The sequence below is a fragment of the Marmota marmota genome, unplaced genomic scaffold (assembly GCF_001458135.2).
Source record: "Marmota marmota marmota unplaced genomic scaffold, marMar, whole genome shotgun sequence".
In the NCBI taxonomy this organism is placed as follows: domain Eukaryota; kingdom Metazoa; phylum Chordata; class Mammalia; order Rodentia; family Sciuridae; genus Marmota; species Marmota marmota.
Window position 1 is genome coordinate 4,571,280 of NW_026000119.1, and position 18,593 is coordinate 4,589,872.

At 34.7% G+C, this 18,593-nt stretch overlaps 1 protein-coding gene across 2 annotated transcripts in view; it reads left to right on the top strand.

The window, feature by feature from the left end:
- Window positions 1-18,593, top strand: part of Prkg2 (protein kinase cGMP-dependent 2) — a 100,335-nt gene that overhangs the window by 15,613 nt on the left and 66,129 nt on the right. For both annotated transcript variants that reach the window (XM_015499250.2, XM_015499251.2), the window contains exons 3-4: window positions 14,122-14,288; window positions 17,430-17,543. In XM_015499250.2, the coding sequence (XP_015354736.1) occupies window positions 14,122-14,288; window positions 17,430-17,543 (281 nt within the window). The remainder of the gene's footprint in view (window positions 1-14,121; window positions 14,289-17,429; window positions 17,544-18,593) is intronic.

The following is an 18,593-nucleotide window of genomic DNA, read 5'->3' on the forward strand; positions in this document are numbered from 1 at the left end:
TTTTCTGTCCATCTCCAACCTGCTTTGAGCACGGAGACAACCACACATCCAGAGGTCAGACCTTTTACTGAAATTAAGTTTTCTGTTTATGTAGAGACATCGTTTAGCAAACTTCAGCACTGGCAGAGCAAAATTACAGGCTCATGCTGAATGTCTGGTGGAACACAGGAAAATTAATCAGAGACATCTGGCAAGTAGCTGTATGACTGTTTTTTTTGCTAAGAATGCTTAAACTATCATTTGAAACTATTGTTCTTTCATGAAAAGGAAAGATAAAACAAAGACTTGCCATCTGACTTCAGATGTTGGCTCCAGTTTTAGGAAGGACAATTAGTTGTATTTGTCATTCCTGCCCCAGGAGCAGGATAGGTAAAAGTGGAAAATGCAAGTGAGTCACACATTTAAATAAGATGTGGAAAAGGAGTGAGGGAGAGTATGTTGTTATTATTTGTGCTCGTTTTCTAAAGCAGCACTGATAGTGCATTGGAGAAATGTGTTTCCTTTGTTAAATAAGAAAGTTTCTATGGAAAGAAACAATATTTATACATCGCTAATCTGTGCTAGCCCATTCTGAATGCCTCACAGATATTGGGTCATATAATTCTCATGATAAACCTATAAGATAATAGATATCACCCCCCTTTAAATTTTTTTCTTTTGTAGTTGTAGATGATCAGCATGCCCTTGTTTTATTTGTTTATTTTTGTATGTGCTGTTCAGGATCGAACCCAGTGCCTCACCTGTGGTAGGCAAGTGCTCTGCCACTGAGTCCCAGCTCCATTGTCCCCTTTTTATATATGAGAAAACTGAGACATGTCGAATTACATAACTTGTTTAAGGTTACACAGGTTTTAATTTTGGAACCAGAATTCAAAACCTGAAAACCTGCTATCAGGTTCTACTCTAACCAGTCCTATATAATTTTTTCAGAGATGAAAATTAGAGGAGGACTTTTCACATTTTAGTGGGAAAGACTTGGCACAAAAAATTAAATATGTAATTAGAAACAGATTTAAAAAAATGCTGTGCTTAGAAACAACTGCCTACTATTATTTTTCCCTGAAAATTGTGCTTCCAGAAGTGCTGCTATGGTCTCAGTTTGCAAGTTGAGGGAAATTTTGCTGGGGGGAAGCTCTAGGATTTGTTGCCCATGAATTAGTAACTTACATGTTGCTGTATGAAAAGTTATATATCTTGTTTTGATAGAAATATTTTTAAGAGTGTATGTACAGACTTATTGAATAGTCAAAAAATTGGTGCATGTACTTATAAATATTACAACCTTAACCTAAGTCTTTATTTATGTATTCATCCATTTGTTTATTTATTTATTTATGGGTACTGGGGATTAAACCCAGGGGCACTTTCCCACTGAGCTACATCCCCAATCTTTTTTTTCTTTTCCTTTTCTCTTTAGTGAGACAGGGTCTTATTAAGTTGCTAAGGGTCTCACTAAGTTACCAAGACTGGCCCTGAACTGGCAATCATCCTGCCCCAGCCTCCCGAGTCACTTGAGATTACAGGTGTTAGCCACTGTGCCTGGCTTAATCTGAGTTTTTAAAAAAGGAAAAAGAAAATGAAGCTCTGTACAAAGAATGAAAGAAGAAAAAGGTCCAATCTTGTGGTAATCTGATAGCTAGAAGCTATGGGTGAAGGAAGCTAAATGATATGTCTTGTGAAAGATAGATGTTTGAAAACAAGCAGTTATTCTGTATAGCAATAATGTGTGTAGAGGCATCCAGATCCGAACTAGCTGTGGAGGGATGGGATGAGAAAGCTAAGTTATCAACTAATTATTAGACATTGGTTGTTTCCCATCCATCATCTACTGGGGCTTTAGACTTGTGGAATGAGGTGGTGTTACTTTTCCATCTTACCTAAAGGGAGTCATTCATCAATGTGCTGAAGGTTGTAATGTGGACAGTTTGTAGAACCCGGTTTCCAGTGAGTCTGCCTGATGTCCAGTGTGTGTTCCCTACCACAGTGCACACATATCCAGACTGTGGAGCCTCCAGTGTGAATGGATGCCCTTGGGGTTGTGCAGCCGGGGTAGGGTGGGTGAGAGTTGCTGTTAAACTTCAAAGAAAGGGAGAAATCAAAAGTAGGGAGAAGTTAACAAGGTGGCTACAGTTGAGTGGCACCTGCCTTGTCATCTAAATGTGGTCCATTAAGCTTTGGCAGCCTTTGCAAGTGCTGGCATCTGGCCCCTCTCAATTCCTGCCTCTGCCCTTTCTTCTCTCGAGGAGTCAAAGGACACACTCAGCCTGCCCACCTCTTCCCTCTCTCAACCAGATGCTGTGCTTTGTTTATATCTGCCCTTTGCTCCTCAAAACTTCCAGTCTGTCACTAGGTGTTAGGAAATATGTTTAAGGAAGCCTCTGAAAACACTCAGGACTGATACCTCCCTGCTATGAATAGTCAGAAGTGCAGTTCTCCCTGTGGGCTACATTCCTAAAAGGACACTTTATGCTATTTTTATGCTGCAGAAAACCCATAGCAATTTTTAACCCTATAGCTTCAACTACTAGCTAGAAAGTCCAAGGTTCCCTTTACTCTTTCAGACTAACACATTCAGGTCAACATTTACCAAATATCGAATCAGCAGGCTCATTTTTAAATCTTATCTTTTTCCCCACTTCTTCCCTTTGTCTTCCTTGTCTCATTTTTTTTTCATTTATACTTTTATTTTTTTCCTTTCGAATCTTCCCCCATTCTCAGTATCAGAGCAACTCTGAAACTGATACTCACTTTATTTTGCTTGCTATCTTCTTAACTTTTAAGATATTAACAATAGTTTGTGGATCTGCTTGGCTCCATGGAAGTTTGGAATTGAGCAGTGCTGGCATCATACCACTGTCTTGGAGGCCTGGGCAGGAGCTGCCAGCTCTCCTCATTTGTATCTTCTAAGTGTCCTCTGAGATGGGCTCCTATTTTCTGACCCAATTTTTGACTCAAAAACCTTCCATGCTATTCCAGATACTGCCTATTTCATTGCTAGATACCCAGAAAATACCATAACAGAAATAGTTGAGTTGAGAAGACAGCAGCCTTTATTCTCCTTGCGGTCAGGTCAGAAGGAAGCAGGGCCCCTGGCCTTTGCCTGCTCATAAGCTCTGCAGTTATGAGAACCTCCCTTCTTTCGATAAGTCAGCTCAGCTCCTGTCATCTGACTTTTTCTAGGGTTCAAACTACAATGAAATTCTCACAAAGGGGAAAAGATCTGAAGATTAGGATAAAACCTTTCAGGTTTTTAGACCCTTTGGGAGGATCTAAAGACCCTCATTGTGGAAGATACATTTCTTACAATTATTCTTTTAACTAAAACTGTTGCTTTACTTTAAAGTTTTACTCCAAATTAATTTGTCTTTAAAGTACTTGTTAGTTCAAGGTTTTTCAGCACAGTCTTGACAGTTTTTAATTTTTAAATATTTTTGTGAGATCTATACCCAGGAGTAGATGACCAGGGGATATTTTATATACATAATTTATACTAAAGCAGGAGTGATCAAGCACCCACTAACTCCATTTAATCTTTCCAGAGTGATTTTTGTTGTTGTAGTTGCTATACCAAATCAATTTTGATTGGTAAATTTCAAGCAGCAGCTTTGATGGTCCTTTTGAGATTTACAGATCAAACTCTAGAAAATATGAGGGAAATAAAAAGCTGGAGCTTCGAGTCCCCTCTCTCCAGATGAGAAGAGGAAATAAAAGTGAGCAGAACAAGGCCCTATTTAAACTTCCTGGGAATAGAAACTCAGGGAAATCCAGATATAATAATTTTTTATTGCTGGGTAATAAATTACCACATGATTAGCAGCTTAAACAATGGACACCCACTATCTCAGAGTGTCTATGGATTGGGAGTCCAGGTATGCCTTATTTAGTTCACCTGCTTAGTCTCACAAAGCTGCAAGTCAAGGGTTTGGCTGGCTGTGTTACTTTCCAGAACTTTCTAGAGGGACAGGTCCTCTTCCTAGCTTCTGTTATTGTTGGCAGAATTAAGTTCATGTGGTTGTAGGACAGCAGTCCCCATTTCTTTGGCTATCAGCTGGGGCGACTCTCAGCTTCTAGGGCTGCCCAGAATTTCTCCCCTAAGCCCTCTCAACACAGGGCAACTTCCTTCATCAAGACCAGCTGGGGATCTGCTTGATATTTGGCTAAGACAGGTATTGTACTGGGGGTGGCCCTCCCATCACTGTTGCTACACTTTGTTGATGAGGACCATGTCACCGGCTCTGTCCCCACTCAAGGTGAAGAGGATATACAAGGATATGACTACAGGCATAGAGCTCATGGGGCCATCTTTCAGCACACCGTACAAGGCTCTTTGGCTTCCATGAAGTGAGATTCCTTGGTTGAGAATGCTGGCTGTAGTGGTATGAAAAGTCCATGCATATGGACTTGAACATCTGTGTACTTCGCATCATTCTTCACAATAGCTAAAGATGGAAGCCACCCAATATTCACCAACAGATGAAGGGAGAAACAAAATGCAGTATGTACATACAATGAGATATTACCCAGCCTTAAAAAGGAAGTTCTGACCCATATACAACATAAACGAACCTTGAAGATGTTATATAAAGTGAAAATAAGCCAGACTCAAAAAGGACAAATATTTTATGATTCCACATACATGAGATATGTAGAATAGTCAAATACATAGAGACTTGAGTCTCCATTCTAATGGAGGTTACCAGTGGCAAGAAGCAGGGAGGTAACAGAGTTAGTGTTTAATAAGTACAGGAATGGGAAGATAAGAAAAATAAGTACAGATGGCTGGTGGTGTTAGTTGCAGAACAATTAGAATATACTTAATGTTATTGAGCTGTTCAATCAAAAATAAACTGTATATTTTAGGTATGAACATTTCATCAGGAAATTTTGAAAAAATGTCCAGAGTTTTAGGGATGACTTGACAGTGTATTCCCAAATACCCAGCCATGTTTCAGGATTTACATTAGGATGCTGAGAAGAAGAAGAGGAGAATAAGGATTTACTCATTTTTTGTACTTATTTGTAATATCACAAAGGAGAATAGGCTATGTCAAAATCCTGTGACAAACATTAATTAATTGTTGTTAATCGGTTATTGTTACTTAGTATTAATTGATTGAGTTCTTGGTGAGTCATCAATTAAAGCATTTTCCCAGTTCAGTGCTGTGGAAATAGACAGAAGGGACAACTTCAAATTCCCTTGTGTTTTCTTGTTTACAGCTATATTTCTTAATAAATAATCACCAGGGGAATATTAAATAATACTGATGCTTAGGGAGTCTGGTTAAACAATATTCCCCTAGGGAGTTTGGTTAAATTGGTTTGAGGTGAGAGCCCAGGTGTATGGATTTATAAAACCACCATTGAGGACCCTTGTGTCATAGGAACAGCCCTCCCTGCAGCTGATTCTCAAAATATTTAGTTTGATGATCTAAGACCAGTACTAATTACTTACACTTAAAGGAATGATTTTCCATTTATACCAAGTTGCCATGCCACACAATGATGATTATGCATATCATTGAGTGTGTCAGATTAATTTCCTTGTAACTTTTGGTTGTTTTCAACATTTCATTATCAAACCCTGTTCTTTGATGCTCATGGGAATAGGATTATCTGCACAACCTTAAAAAAGAGAGAGAGAAATAGTTGTTGTGAGCATGAAGTAACAGCAAACATGATTACATTACAACTGTGCTTGATCACATGGGCAATAGGTAAAAGAACTGACAGGAGTAAGTCATGCCTATTTTCTGATTATCCACAGAATGACCTCATCTTTCTCATGCTAGTTTCTTCATTTACAAATCTTTGCTTTCATTAGATATTTTTTTGTTGGTTTATCACTCAGAAAATTTTATTGGGGGGAGGATAAGAAGTAAAGAGATACTTTGCCTGTTTATCATCTATTCCTTATTTATCAGGTGATTGACATTTTGGCTCAGATTCTTGTCCATTTACAGAGTTTATTTAAACAAAGAGAGAGAATTTGAATGTCCTTCAGCTTTCTTGATTTTGTTAAGTTCCTAATGTGTGCCAGGTACAGTTCTAGTTGTTCATCTTCTTAGGTAATAAAAAGATGCAGAAAGCATAGTTACATCCAGAGTTGAAGATCAGAATTTCTTCAGGAAATTAAACTTTCAGTCTTATGTGATTAATATTCTAAAAGACTGGCATTGGAAGGAAGAAGGGAATACTTTTTAAATGGCAGGATCAGGGAAACCTCCATAAAAGAGAAAATCTTGAGCTGTTTTGAGGGAGGAGTAGACTGCAGGGTGACAAGGTAGGCTGGCATGTTTGGGGACAGTTGTAGTTCAGTGGGCCTGGGAGTACTGAGCACAGGGAGACTGAACAAGCAGAGGGACTAAATTGTTAGGAGTTTTACCCACATTTCAAAGTATCTCCCTTGATGAAGACAGGTTTTAAGTAGAGAGAATAGAGTTTTTACAGCTGTACTAACACTGTTCTCAAGTTTCTGGTAACTTTCAGATTAATCAGTAATAGCTAACCCTTACTTAGGTAATGTATATTATGTTTTAGGTGCTGTCTTTAGTGCTTTATGTTGTTAACTATTTTAATACTCTTTGAAATCCTGTGACCTGTGGACTATGTGTATTATTGTTTTATAACTGGAAGACTTAGAAGTTAAGTGACTAGCCTCAGGTTCCATGTTAGTATGTGACAGAACTTGGACTCAAACCCGAGCATTCCAGCTCCAGATCGTGTGCCTATATATAACAAATACATGTTATCCTGTGCTTTATACTTTTACATATAATAAAGCTATGAAATACCATACAAGTAAAGCTGCTACATGCCCTTTGCTCACAAGAAATTCTTGATAGATATGAAAGAAGGCAGAGTCTCCTGGCCCCCAGCTTTGCACTGAGACTTATGCAAAGAAGGTTGCAAGATAACATGGTTTTACGTGACAGAAACAGAGAACCGAGACTGGTAAGATACAGTGACAGAAACAGAGAACCGAGACTGGTAAGATACCGGATGGAAAACAAAGATTGAGAGCCTCACACTACAGGAACTAGAAGTGAACTTTGACATCAGAAACTTTCTGAAATCAACTTAGGATGGGAATTTATTGCTTGAAGGAATGTTGATTATGTAAGTTGGGGGTATAAAAGGACTAAAACAGGATTACTGATATTGCCTCTGATGGGTATGAATTTGAAATCCAGCTCTACTGGAGGAACTTTGAACTGAGTAGAGGGTCTTGGGAAGTGTCTCTCTGTTGCTTTGTGATTTCCAAAACTTTTCATGTCCCATTCTTTCCCCCAGAAAAAAAAAATCCTATAACTACTTCTAGTGCTAACTACTTAATACTATTATCATTATACTTAATACTATTAGTACATAGTAAGTATTTAGTGCCACATTTTCTAAGTTCAAGTGCTTAATATTCCTGTGAAGTAGGTATAATAACTGTGCCCAAGTCATAGATGAGAAATCTGGGATTCAGAAAAGTTAAGACACTTGTTCATGATCATGAAGCTAGGAAGTAGCAGAACTGAGATTTGAGCCTAGGATTTTTTACTCCCAAGCCATACACTTTAAAAAATATTTTATTGAAGTGTATCAATAATAAAATGAATACATCCATGTAACCCCCATCAAGAAATACATTACCAGAATCTCAGAAGTCTCCATCCCCCTTCCAAACTCTATCCATTATCCACACTGCTACTAGCTGTATTATTATTGCTCTAGACTACTTTGTTCATATTTTTGAACTTTATTTTAATAAAAATGTAGAGGATCTACTCTTCAGACTCTGGCTTCTTTTGTTTATATAGTGAGATTCATTTATGTACTTGTCCACAGCAGTGTCTTATGAATTATCATTACTGTATAATGTCAATTGTACAACTATATACAATTTATCAATTTTATTATTGATGGACATTTCGTTGCTTCTGGTGGTTAACTAGGGTGGATAATGCTGCCATGAACATTTTTGCACACCTTTTGTTGCATTTATGTATGATTTACAGTAGTTATAAACCTAGAAGTGAAATAGCTGAGCAGTAGATTATTTCTAAGTTCAAACAACATACATTGCAAAATATTTTCCTAAGTTGTTGAAGAAATATTGCTACCATCAATAGCATTTGGCATCTTCAGTCTTTTTCACTGTTCTGGTGCATTTGTTGTGGTATCTCATTGTAGCTTTAGTTTGCTTTTCCTTACTAGTTAAGGAAAACTACTGTGAATAGTTCACAGTGTTATCTTTGACTGAAGCCTGTTTTTCCCTTCATAGTTCAGAAGGACAACTGTTGTTATACATAGGTATCTCTGTATGTGTAGGACAGTTTCTGGACCTTGAATTCTGTACCAAAGGTCTTTTTCTCCATTCTTGTGCCAATAATATATTCTCTTAATTATTTTGTTCTTGTAATTATTTCATTCTATTAATTATTTATATTTTAATGATTCTTGATATTCATTATCTGATTTTGTTGTTGTTCTTCAATTTTGTGAGGCTATTCTTGAGCCTTGTAGGTGTTTAACAATTTTAGAATCATCATATCAATTTCCATAGATATTTTATCAGATAAGATTTCCCCTCTATTCTTATAAGCTACAATATTTTAAATTTAAAAATAATTGCAGGTATTTCATTTTATCAACTATTTCTGCATTTAATTAGATATGCGTTTTTTCCTTCTTTATTCTTTTCATGTGGTTAATTTCATTCATTAATTTTCATTCTGACCTAGAATATTTATTTTACCTACTTTTTCTTGATTTTGCTTTTGTATTTATGTTTTTAGGGAATTAACTTTCAGTTTTCTTTCTGTTAATTTGTTTTTTTATTATCAGGCTATTCAGGCACTATAGCATGAGTTGAGAAAAATCCTTCTTTTCTGTTTTCTTGAAAAGATCATGTAATATTAGTATTATTTTTCATTAAATGCCTAGAAAATTTAATGGTAAAGTTCTCTGGATCTAGAATCTCTTCTTGGAGTAGTTTCATTTTAATTTAATTTCTTTACTGCCAATCAGATTTCCTATTTCTTCTTGCATTTTATTTATTATGCTGTATTTTTCTAGGGAATTTTTTCATATCATCTGAATTCTCAAAATAGTTGTTGATATTATTCATTCATTTTTTCACTTCTGTAGTATCTATAGTAATGTCTTCTCATTTCCAGTATAAGTAATCATATTCTTTCCTCTCCCTTATCTTGCCAAGAATTTATCAGTTTTATTAATCTTTTCATAGAAATATTTTGGTACTGTGTGGATTTTCTTCATTGTATTATTCCTTATTTTATCATTCTGTGCATCTTTTTTGTTATTTGCCCCCTCTTTCTCCTTCTTGGTGTCATTTGCCATTTTCTAACTTTTTAAGAGGAACAGTTAGGTAATTTTATTTATAACTTTTTTCCTTTCTGTTATATCTACTTAATACTAAAAATTTCTAAGCATCATTTTTATTACATTTTATAAGTGTTGATATGTTATAGTTTACTACACTTTATTTCAAACATTACTTGATTTACCTGGTGATTTAATCTTTGACCAGTGGGGTCTTTAGAAATGTATTGTTCAATCATAAAAAATTGAGAATTTTATATTTTTTGTTATTGTTTCTAACTCATTCTACTATATTCAAAGAATATATTCCATATTATTTTGATCTTAAGAAATTCATTGAAACTTTATGGTTCTTTATGGATCACAGTATGGTCATTTTTCATGGAGGTGTATATACACTTGAAAAGAGTATATATTTCAAATATATTAAATATAGACTTTAAAAATATTAATTGGATCAGGAAATTAAGTAAAATTTGATAATCAGTTATTTAGATCATCTAGTTTCCAATGTCTGCTTATTTCTAGTTACTTGGAGATATTAAAATTTCCCAAAATTATTGTGGAAGATTAATCAAGTTCTTTTACTTTTGTCAAATTTGCTTTATATAGCTAACTAGGTGTATAGATAGAATATTTGCATATTCCTGGTGCTATCAATATGAAATATTACTATTTCTAGAAGTTTAATTTTTCATTAAGGTCTACCTTCCTGTAGCAAAAAAAATTTTCTCTTTAGTCAGTGCTTAATATATCTTTTTCCATTTTTTACTTTCAACTTTTCTATACTAGTATCTTTAAAGCACTTCTCTTTTAATTAACGTTCATTTGGTGTGTATTTTTTGTTTTATTTTGTCAGTTGGACAATCATGTTCAATTTAGTTAGCTCATATTTAACACAAATATAAAATATTTGTGTTTAAATCTATTATCTTACTATTTATTATCTATTTGTCGCACTTCTTCCATTTCTTTTCCTCTACTTTCTTGCCATTTTCTTGGGTTAAGCATATATTTTTCTATTGTATCTATTTTTTGCCTTTGTAGTTAAGCATTCTTTGACTAATATTATATTATCACTCTAAATTATTTGTTCATTACTCTATTAAAGTTCTAATATAAATTAGTACCTTTATCAATTTCTGGACCTTCCTATTGTGTTAACTCCACTTATTGTCTCCCTCTCCTGCAGTTTTTGGCTATTTTCATTCATTTATTCATCATATATTTTAGACTCCACAACATATTGTAATTGCTCTTTCATAAAGACAGGCTGCCTTTAGTTACTCACATACTTCCTTTTTTCATTGCTTTTTCTTTTGCCAGTTTTCATCTGGGATCATATTCCTTCTATCTGGCGCTCTCCACTCTTACAAGTCTATTGCCAATGCAAAAACATTTTTGAAAATGTCTACATTTTGCTTTCATTTCTGAAGGCTATTTTCACTTGGTAAAGATTTTGAAATAGGCTCTATGAAACACTTTGAAGATATTCTGTTGTGTTCTAGCTTCTGTTATTTCTTAAGGTAGATTTATTGGTGGTCATTTGAAGGCAATGTGTCTCTTCATTTCTTGTTGCTTTTTTGAGTTTTCTTTTTGTATTTTGTTTGCAGCAATATGGTGGGCCTAGATATGGTTTAATTGTATTTATTTGGTTTGGAATTTATAGTACATCTTGTCTGTGGTTTGTCTTTTCACTGATTTAAGGAAATTCTTGAATATGATTCCCTACTATGTTGTTTTATCCCAATTATTTCCTTAGTGCCAGGGGCCCAGATTATAACATTTAATTACTCTGTCATGCCTCCTATGTCTCTTACTTTTTTGGGGGGGAGGGAGGTTGCTTTATTTCCATTCTGTATTCTCTCCAGTTTGCCTCATAGTTATATTATTATTCCTGTACATATTTAGTTTCTAATTCTTTCTACCTTTATCTTATTAGATTTTAAAGCCATTTATTGAGTTCTCAGCACCAGATACTAAATTTTTTAGTTTTAGAATTTCCACTTGATCTTTTAAAAAGACTCATGTTTCCTGTTCACATTCTTCATTTTGTCTTTGATTTTCTTAAACATACTGGTTATGGTTATATTGAAGTCTGTTTCCAATAAGTACAATATCTTATCTACTCTGGATCTAATTCTACTATTGTTTTTCCTGCTGGTCTTTAGACACTGGATCTTTTGGTCTGCTTGGTAATTTCTGATGTCATGTCAGATATTCCTCAGGGAAGAACTATAGAGGAAATTTGAGATTTTTGTGAGCTTCTTGCAGAAAAGATTTACCTTTGCTTCTGGCAGGCAATGGGGCTGGGGAAAATTATTTTAAACAAAATAGGGTTTTGGTTTTTGGTACTTGATTTATGGTTTGGTGCTAGACTGTTTTGATGAGTCTGGTTTGGCTAGTCCTTACCCCTAGGTCATAGCCCTTCATTGTCTCACCTGAAATCTTAGGTGTTGATCAGGGCCCCTCCTTCATCATGTGGCTTGAATGCCAGCTTTTGTTTTGCTTAAGGGGAGAAGAAATTAAATCAAATTAGAAGAGAAGACATGCTCCAAGCCTTAAGGTAAAGCTGGCAGTCTTAGAAGACAGGATACCAGCCTCCCATAGAAAGCATTTGTTTTGGGTACTAATGGTACTAGATGGGTAGAGTGGAGCTATGGTATGGGAAATGGTGGATACTAGATCATGGGATATATATATTTTCTTCTCTGGAAGAAATGGTATTTCATGGTACCTCCATGGAATGTTAACAGAAGTTAGACAAAATGAAGAAGTTAAAAAAGACACCAAGTGGGTTATGAACTCCCACCTTCACCCCATACACAGATTGCAGAATCACATCAGTTACACATCCATTGATTTACAATTTGCCATCCTAGTGTCTGTTTTGAATCAAAGTGTCGAATATGATATGTCAAGAAATTTGTAATGTTTTGAACAACCCACAATAAAAAATTAAAAAAATAAAAATAAAAAAAAAATAAAAAAGACACCAAGGTTTGGGAAATGTTGTTTTAAGCATATTTGTTTACTGCTAGACTTACTTGATTTTTTTTAAGCGTGCTTGTATCTAAAACTGCTTAAACTCAGCACACTTTCCCATATAATGAAGCAGTGTTTCTTGGAACATACTTCTGGAAATTGGAATATGTGGGCATCAAGGAAATATGTGACTGGAATATCATATACTATCGTGAAAAGGACACAGAAGCATGAGCTTTTTATTTTTTGGTATTGACCAAAATTCTACCATTTGCACCAAGAAGATGATCTAGCAAAAGTTTTCACTCAGTATCTTTTAATTGAGTGAACTGTTGCTTTAGTGGATAAAAGAAAAATGGGACTAGGGTGAAATGAGAATGAAATTTGTTGGTCATTTTTTTTCCCTAGGAAGATCCATCTGATAATATAGTACAAGAGGAACTGTAAGGAAAAGAGGGTAGACACTGAAAACCCGGATAAAGGTGTTAAATTTCTCTAGACCTGGGATTTGGTTTTGGACTATGGGGTCATCTTTGAAGATAAAAAATGAAATGGAGACTGGTGATACTTTGTTCAGGAAATCAACAACATTTGTTGGTTTTTTTACATGGAAAGGAAGTTCTCAAGGTCTTGAATGAGCTTGGATGGCTCTGAGGATGATTGGGTCACTGTGGGGAAGAAGGACAGTCTATGCATGAGACCTCTTTCTGTTTCCTGCATGTAACCAAATGGTCTGCTGATGGGATCTGAAGACAGTGACTAATGCCATGAAGTCTTACCTTATGTTGAAGAACTCAGAAAAAGATCACTAGTTTTCAAACAGTAAATCTAGTGTTCAAAGCATTTGGATGAAATTTTTTTTTTAAAAAGCTATTTTAGAAAATTAGATAGTAAGTACATTGTGCAAAGATTCTGAAAGTTTCTAAAGCATTTTTCCTTCTAGTTCAATAATTATGTGATATCTACAAATAAAGTGTGTATGTGGGTTAAAACATTTCAAACTGATGATAATTGCTATTTTCAACTACCTTTTCCCCTCAATAGAAAGCAGAGTGTTCTAGAATGACCAAGCAAGTCTTGAATTTGGGGAATGACTAGGGTGTGACATTGCAAATATAGGTTCAGTCTAGATGTACTTAGAGTGGAATCTAAGGAAGTAAAGATTTTCACCATTACCCTCTATGTCTGATCAAATCTAAAGAGCCTCACAGGAGCCAATTCTCCTCCTCAGAAGAGGCAGTGGGTGGAATGGAAACAGCATAGACTTCATCACAGACTTAGATTTAAAACATCCAAGGAATAAGTTGATTTTTACCTCTTAGTTTACTTCTCTATAAAACAGGAATAACATTTACCTCATAGGATATTTGTGAGGATTAAATAAGATATAAATAAAGCTGTATGCATACAACAACGAAGGAATACTGTGTTGTAGTCCGTTAACACAACTTCCTCATATTCACCAGACTTGCTTTTCATCTGAAAATTGTGTGCCTTTTGGTAGGGTTATTGAGAGATGCTACATGTGTGGTGATAGAACTAAGAATAATATTAAAATTCATGTAATAATAACTACCAGAAAAATATGGGAAATAATTTTGAAGAGTTTTACATGTTAGGTATTAGGAATCATAAGGATGAGATATTTTGTGGGGCTAAAATTATTTGTGTTCTTGCGGGAAAAGTATTAAGTATATTGGTAGTGATATGGAGAATCTGAATGAATTAAATCTAGATAGTAAAGCTTGGTTTTAATTAATAAAAAAATAATTAATTGTAATTAACAATTCTTTCCCATTACACCAGTGAGAAGAAGCTCATTACAGATGCCCTTAATAAAAACCAGTTCCTGAAGAGACTGGATCCTCAGCAGATCAAAGACATGGTGGAATGCATGTATGGGAGAAACTACCAGCAAGGCAGTTACATTATTAAGCAAGGAGAACCAGGAAACCATATATTTGTGCTTGCAGGTGGGTTTTGCAGATTTTTTTTTCAGTTATCCTATAACAAATGTTTTGCTTATTGTCTTGTGTTTTTTTTTTTTTGCAAATATTTATAAAAGTACAAAACCAGTTTCTCTATTTGTAGAAATCTAATAGAGTTCATGAAATGGCAACATTGTTAATCTAATCATCATGATGGCAATAGTTAATATTTACTGAATGCTTTCTATATATCTGACATTCTATTCAACACTCAGTTGGGAGGTCATGTTTCATTTTCTTACCAACCCTATAATGCAAGTGCTGTTATCTTTATGTTACTAACAGAGAATATGTCCCAGGAGGTTAAGTAAGTTATCCAAGGCCACACAGCTCATAAGTGGTGAAGGCAAAATGCAAATTTAGGCAATCTAACTTATGAAACATATTTTTAATTACAGTGCCACCTGCAAAAAAAAGTGCTTCCATTCAAAATACAGCTGCTTATGTTTAGTTTTAGATAATTATACCAGGAAAAAATATCGTGGTTTTGGAAATGATTTTGGCTATATACCAATGATTTCAAAGGATAATTTAGGTACATTTAACCAACAGACAAATCTGTAGAGTGCCTTACAGTAACAACTGGTGTTTTTAGAACTAATTAAATGGCTTCCTTTATCTGTGATCACTTGAACATGCATACATGCTAGAAAGTTATATAAGGACTACTCAAAAAAAATTTTAGATATAGAAGCGAGAAATTATCTGAGCAGGGATTATGGTTATTGGATGCCTTGTTAAATTCTGAATTGCCCCAAGCCTAGGAAAGAAAGTTAAATTGGTTTACCCAGATGGTGTGGTAAATTGAGATATGATGTGATCTATTTTATGTTGGAAGTTCTTGATAAGCTAAGCAGTTGCCTTTATTCGTATTTCCTTGGGGCCTTAGGTGTGGGACATAAGGTGCCTTTCTAAACAATCTAATAGTTATGTATTATTCTATTTATAATGTACAAAAGATCATTTTCATATACTTTGATTCTTTAAACATGCTACTTTTATAGTTATTTGTGTATTATTTGCCATATATTTTTATAGGCAGCTTTAAAGTCATATGGTCATTCCCAAGTAATAATTCTATTCAACTAATGCATTATAGCCTTAATTTAGTCAGTCTTTATTTTTTAAATTTTAAATTTTTTAATTTTTTAAAATATTTACTTACTTTCTTAGTTGCAGTTGGACACAATACCTTTATTTTATTTACATGTGGTGCTGAGGATCGAACCCAGGGTCTTGCACATGCTAGGCGGGCGCTCCACCGCTGAGCCACAACCCCAGCCCATAATTTTTTAAATTTGAATAATTTATTTAACCAAGTATATCTAAAACAGCCTTCAGCTTTATAGGACAGGTGATCTGGAGCAATTTTTCTCTCATGCAACTTTTCTCTTGGGCATTTTACATCTGTTTTAGCCACACTAGAAAATTCTGGGAAGAGAAGATAGGTCATTAAGTAACAAATATTTGTGGAACTTGCTAGGAGAGCATGAGAAACTCATGTCAGCCCATCTTGTTCCTTGCCAGTTAACTCTGATGAAAAACTTGGGGAGGGAAGAGGTTGAACAGATGTCAGCATCTATGTTGCTATTGAGATCAGAGATATAGCACACATGGAAATGGAAATTGGATGGTTTTTTATTTGAATTAATTATGCTGTCATCTAAAGAATGATTTGCCTGGTTTAATTATCTGGTTGAGTAAATTAATTTGATGATTAAAAATCCCCCTTTGTAGAATATAGCATGAATAGCAAATAGTACAAGCATATTAACTTAGAAATTCGGTATTCCGTTTAAATTCTTCAGCATTCCTCAGGTCCCATGAACCATAACCAATTAGGGAAAAGGCTTAAAATGCACTAATATCTGTAATATCAACTGGACAGTACCACTAAATGGCTTTGATAGAATAGAATTAGCTGTAATGGGAAATTATTACATTGCATATCTAATCTGTGGGATTTTGAACCAAAACAGAGATTGCTTTTTGTTTTTCTTATGAATTATAAGTTTTATCAGAATAAGAATCTTTGTCTCTTTTGTCCACTTTGTTGTTGTGGCATCTGAAACAGTTCCTGGAACAATGAAGGTACTCAGATCAGATTTGTTGAATGAAAGGATGGACAGAGATGACCCAGATCTACACAGTGGTAACTTAGAGAAAGAAACTAATACTTTAAGGGAAGGGACATTACCCTTTAAGAATTTGGGTATTTTTGGCTTATGAGTTTGGTTAGATAAGATTTCATGTGAAGAGGAAAGAGATGAGACCTGCCAGGGTAAAAGAATTGTGAATATCTCAGTTTTGCCTCTCCCTTCCTTTCATCTTTGCCTAAGTATAGACACGTGCCAAACACTCTTGCTAGTGACTTGCTTTTATGATTAATAGTTATTCCATTTAAATGCTGGAAAGGCTAGATAACAGGGAGGACCATGAAGCAACTTGTCCAAGGTCACACAGCCAATAGTTTAGTAGAGCCAGGACCCAGAGCCAGGCAGTCCGACTGCAAGACAAGTGCTTATCAGGTATGACACATCGTCCTTCTGTCACTGTGAACAGCTGTTCTGTGTTTTCAACACCATGATGGTTGGATTCCTAATAAGAAATCAATTGTTTCATGTACTACAATTTGCATAAGGTAGTATAAACTTTAAACAAAACACTCACCATTCACCACTTCAGGGAAGGAGTTTTGTTAGAGTGATAGCAATCAATATTAGAAATGGCTGATGTAGCATTTCTTATGTGCTACCCATCATTCTATGTTCCTTCTTGATATTAACTTATTCTCATGACAAATATGTGAAATTATTATCTGGCTGAGTAACTTAATTTGATAATTAAAAATCCCCCTTTGTAGAATATAGCATGAATATTTCCCCATTGTTAATAATGGGAAATATTATTGATATCCCCATTATTGATAAGTAACTTCAGGCAGAAAAGGTACCTTTTTCAAGGTGAGTGGCAGTGCTGGTTTCAGCTGTATTTTTAACCACTGTATTACAATGAGAATAATAAGATATCTTACCTGGATGATTTTCATACATTTGGTTGTTGTTTAATTTACAAAATACATGTTGATTTTTATTATTTGTATCTGTCTTAAATTCTACTTGATAGAGGGTCGACTAGAGGTGTTCCAAGGAGAGAAATTGCTGTCATCCATCCCTATGTGGACCACATTTGGGGAACTAGCCATTTTATACAACTGTACCAGGACTGCCTCTGTGAAAGGTAACAGAAGATGAAATGATGTCTTTGAATTTTTGCGTGGTGCTAGAAGATTATCTTGTTAAGTCAGGTTTGCATGTTGGTCCAACCTTTGTCTTTTAGTTTCCCCTATATGCTCTTATTCATAGAAATGCTATGCCTATGATAGGATTTATATGGAAGCATTTCTCTAAACAATTCAAGTTAAAAGAACTTTTCTCTCAGGTACCTGTGTATACAATTTAAAAATGGCTTTAAACTAAATGATTCCAACATTTTAAAAATTGCCATTTCATCTTTTACTACGCAGACATCTATCTCTAGCTCATTCAGAATGTTTGCTTTTTAGTTTCCATAAGGTTCTGATCAGAAAAATTAATCAAACCAAATTAATTAAATGAAAAAAATTAATCAAATGAAAAAAATGTAAGTATCACAAAGGATAAAGAAATGAGAGTTTGCATGAATGACTTTTAGGATTTGTTTAAGTAGTTCTCCTACTGATTTTATTCATGCAATCTTGGATTTTCTTCAAAATTATTTAGATGTGGTGTATCTCAGTGTTTGAGACTGGGTTACATATATTAACATGCTGAGATATTTAATGAAAATGCAGACTCTGGGGCTCCACTCCAAATATGAAGAAGAATTTCTGGTCATGAGGCCCAGGAATCTATATTTTTAGGAAGAATATAATGGTAACTCTAATTCACTGAAAAGTTTGATAAACTGGATCTTTAGTTCCCGATCTATTTTGTAGGCTCTCATTACTCTATTTTTTTAATCTTACGATTGTAATTTCATTTAAATTATTTTTAAAGCTGTTACTTCTACTCTACTTCTTTTTGGGATCTTATGCTTGCCTTTAATATCTTTCCTATTAAAACTGTTTTTTGTAAAAACTGTCTTTTGTAACTTCTTTAAAAATTATTCATAAGCATTTTATGTGAATAACTTCAGAAATCCTTGAAATATATAGGCTTTTTTTGTGGCAACGAGATCTAAACAACATAAAAAGACACACAAAAAACGTAAACATACACACAGAAATCCTTAACTTCAATTTACCTGCTT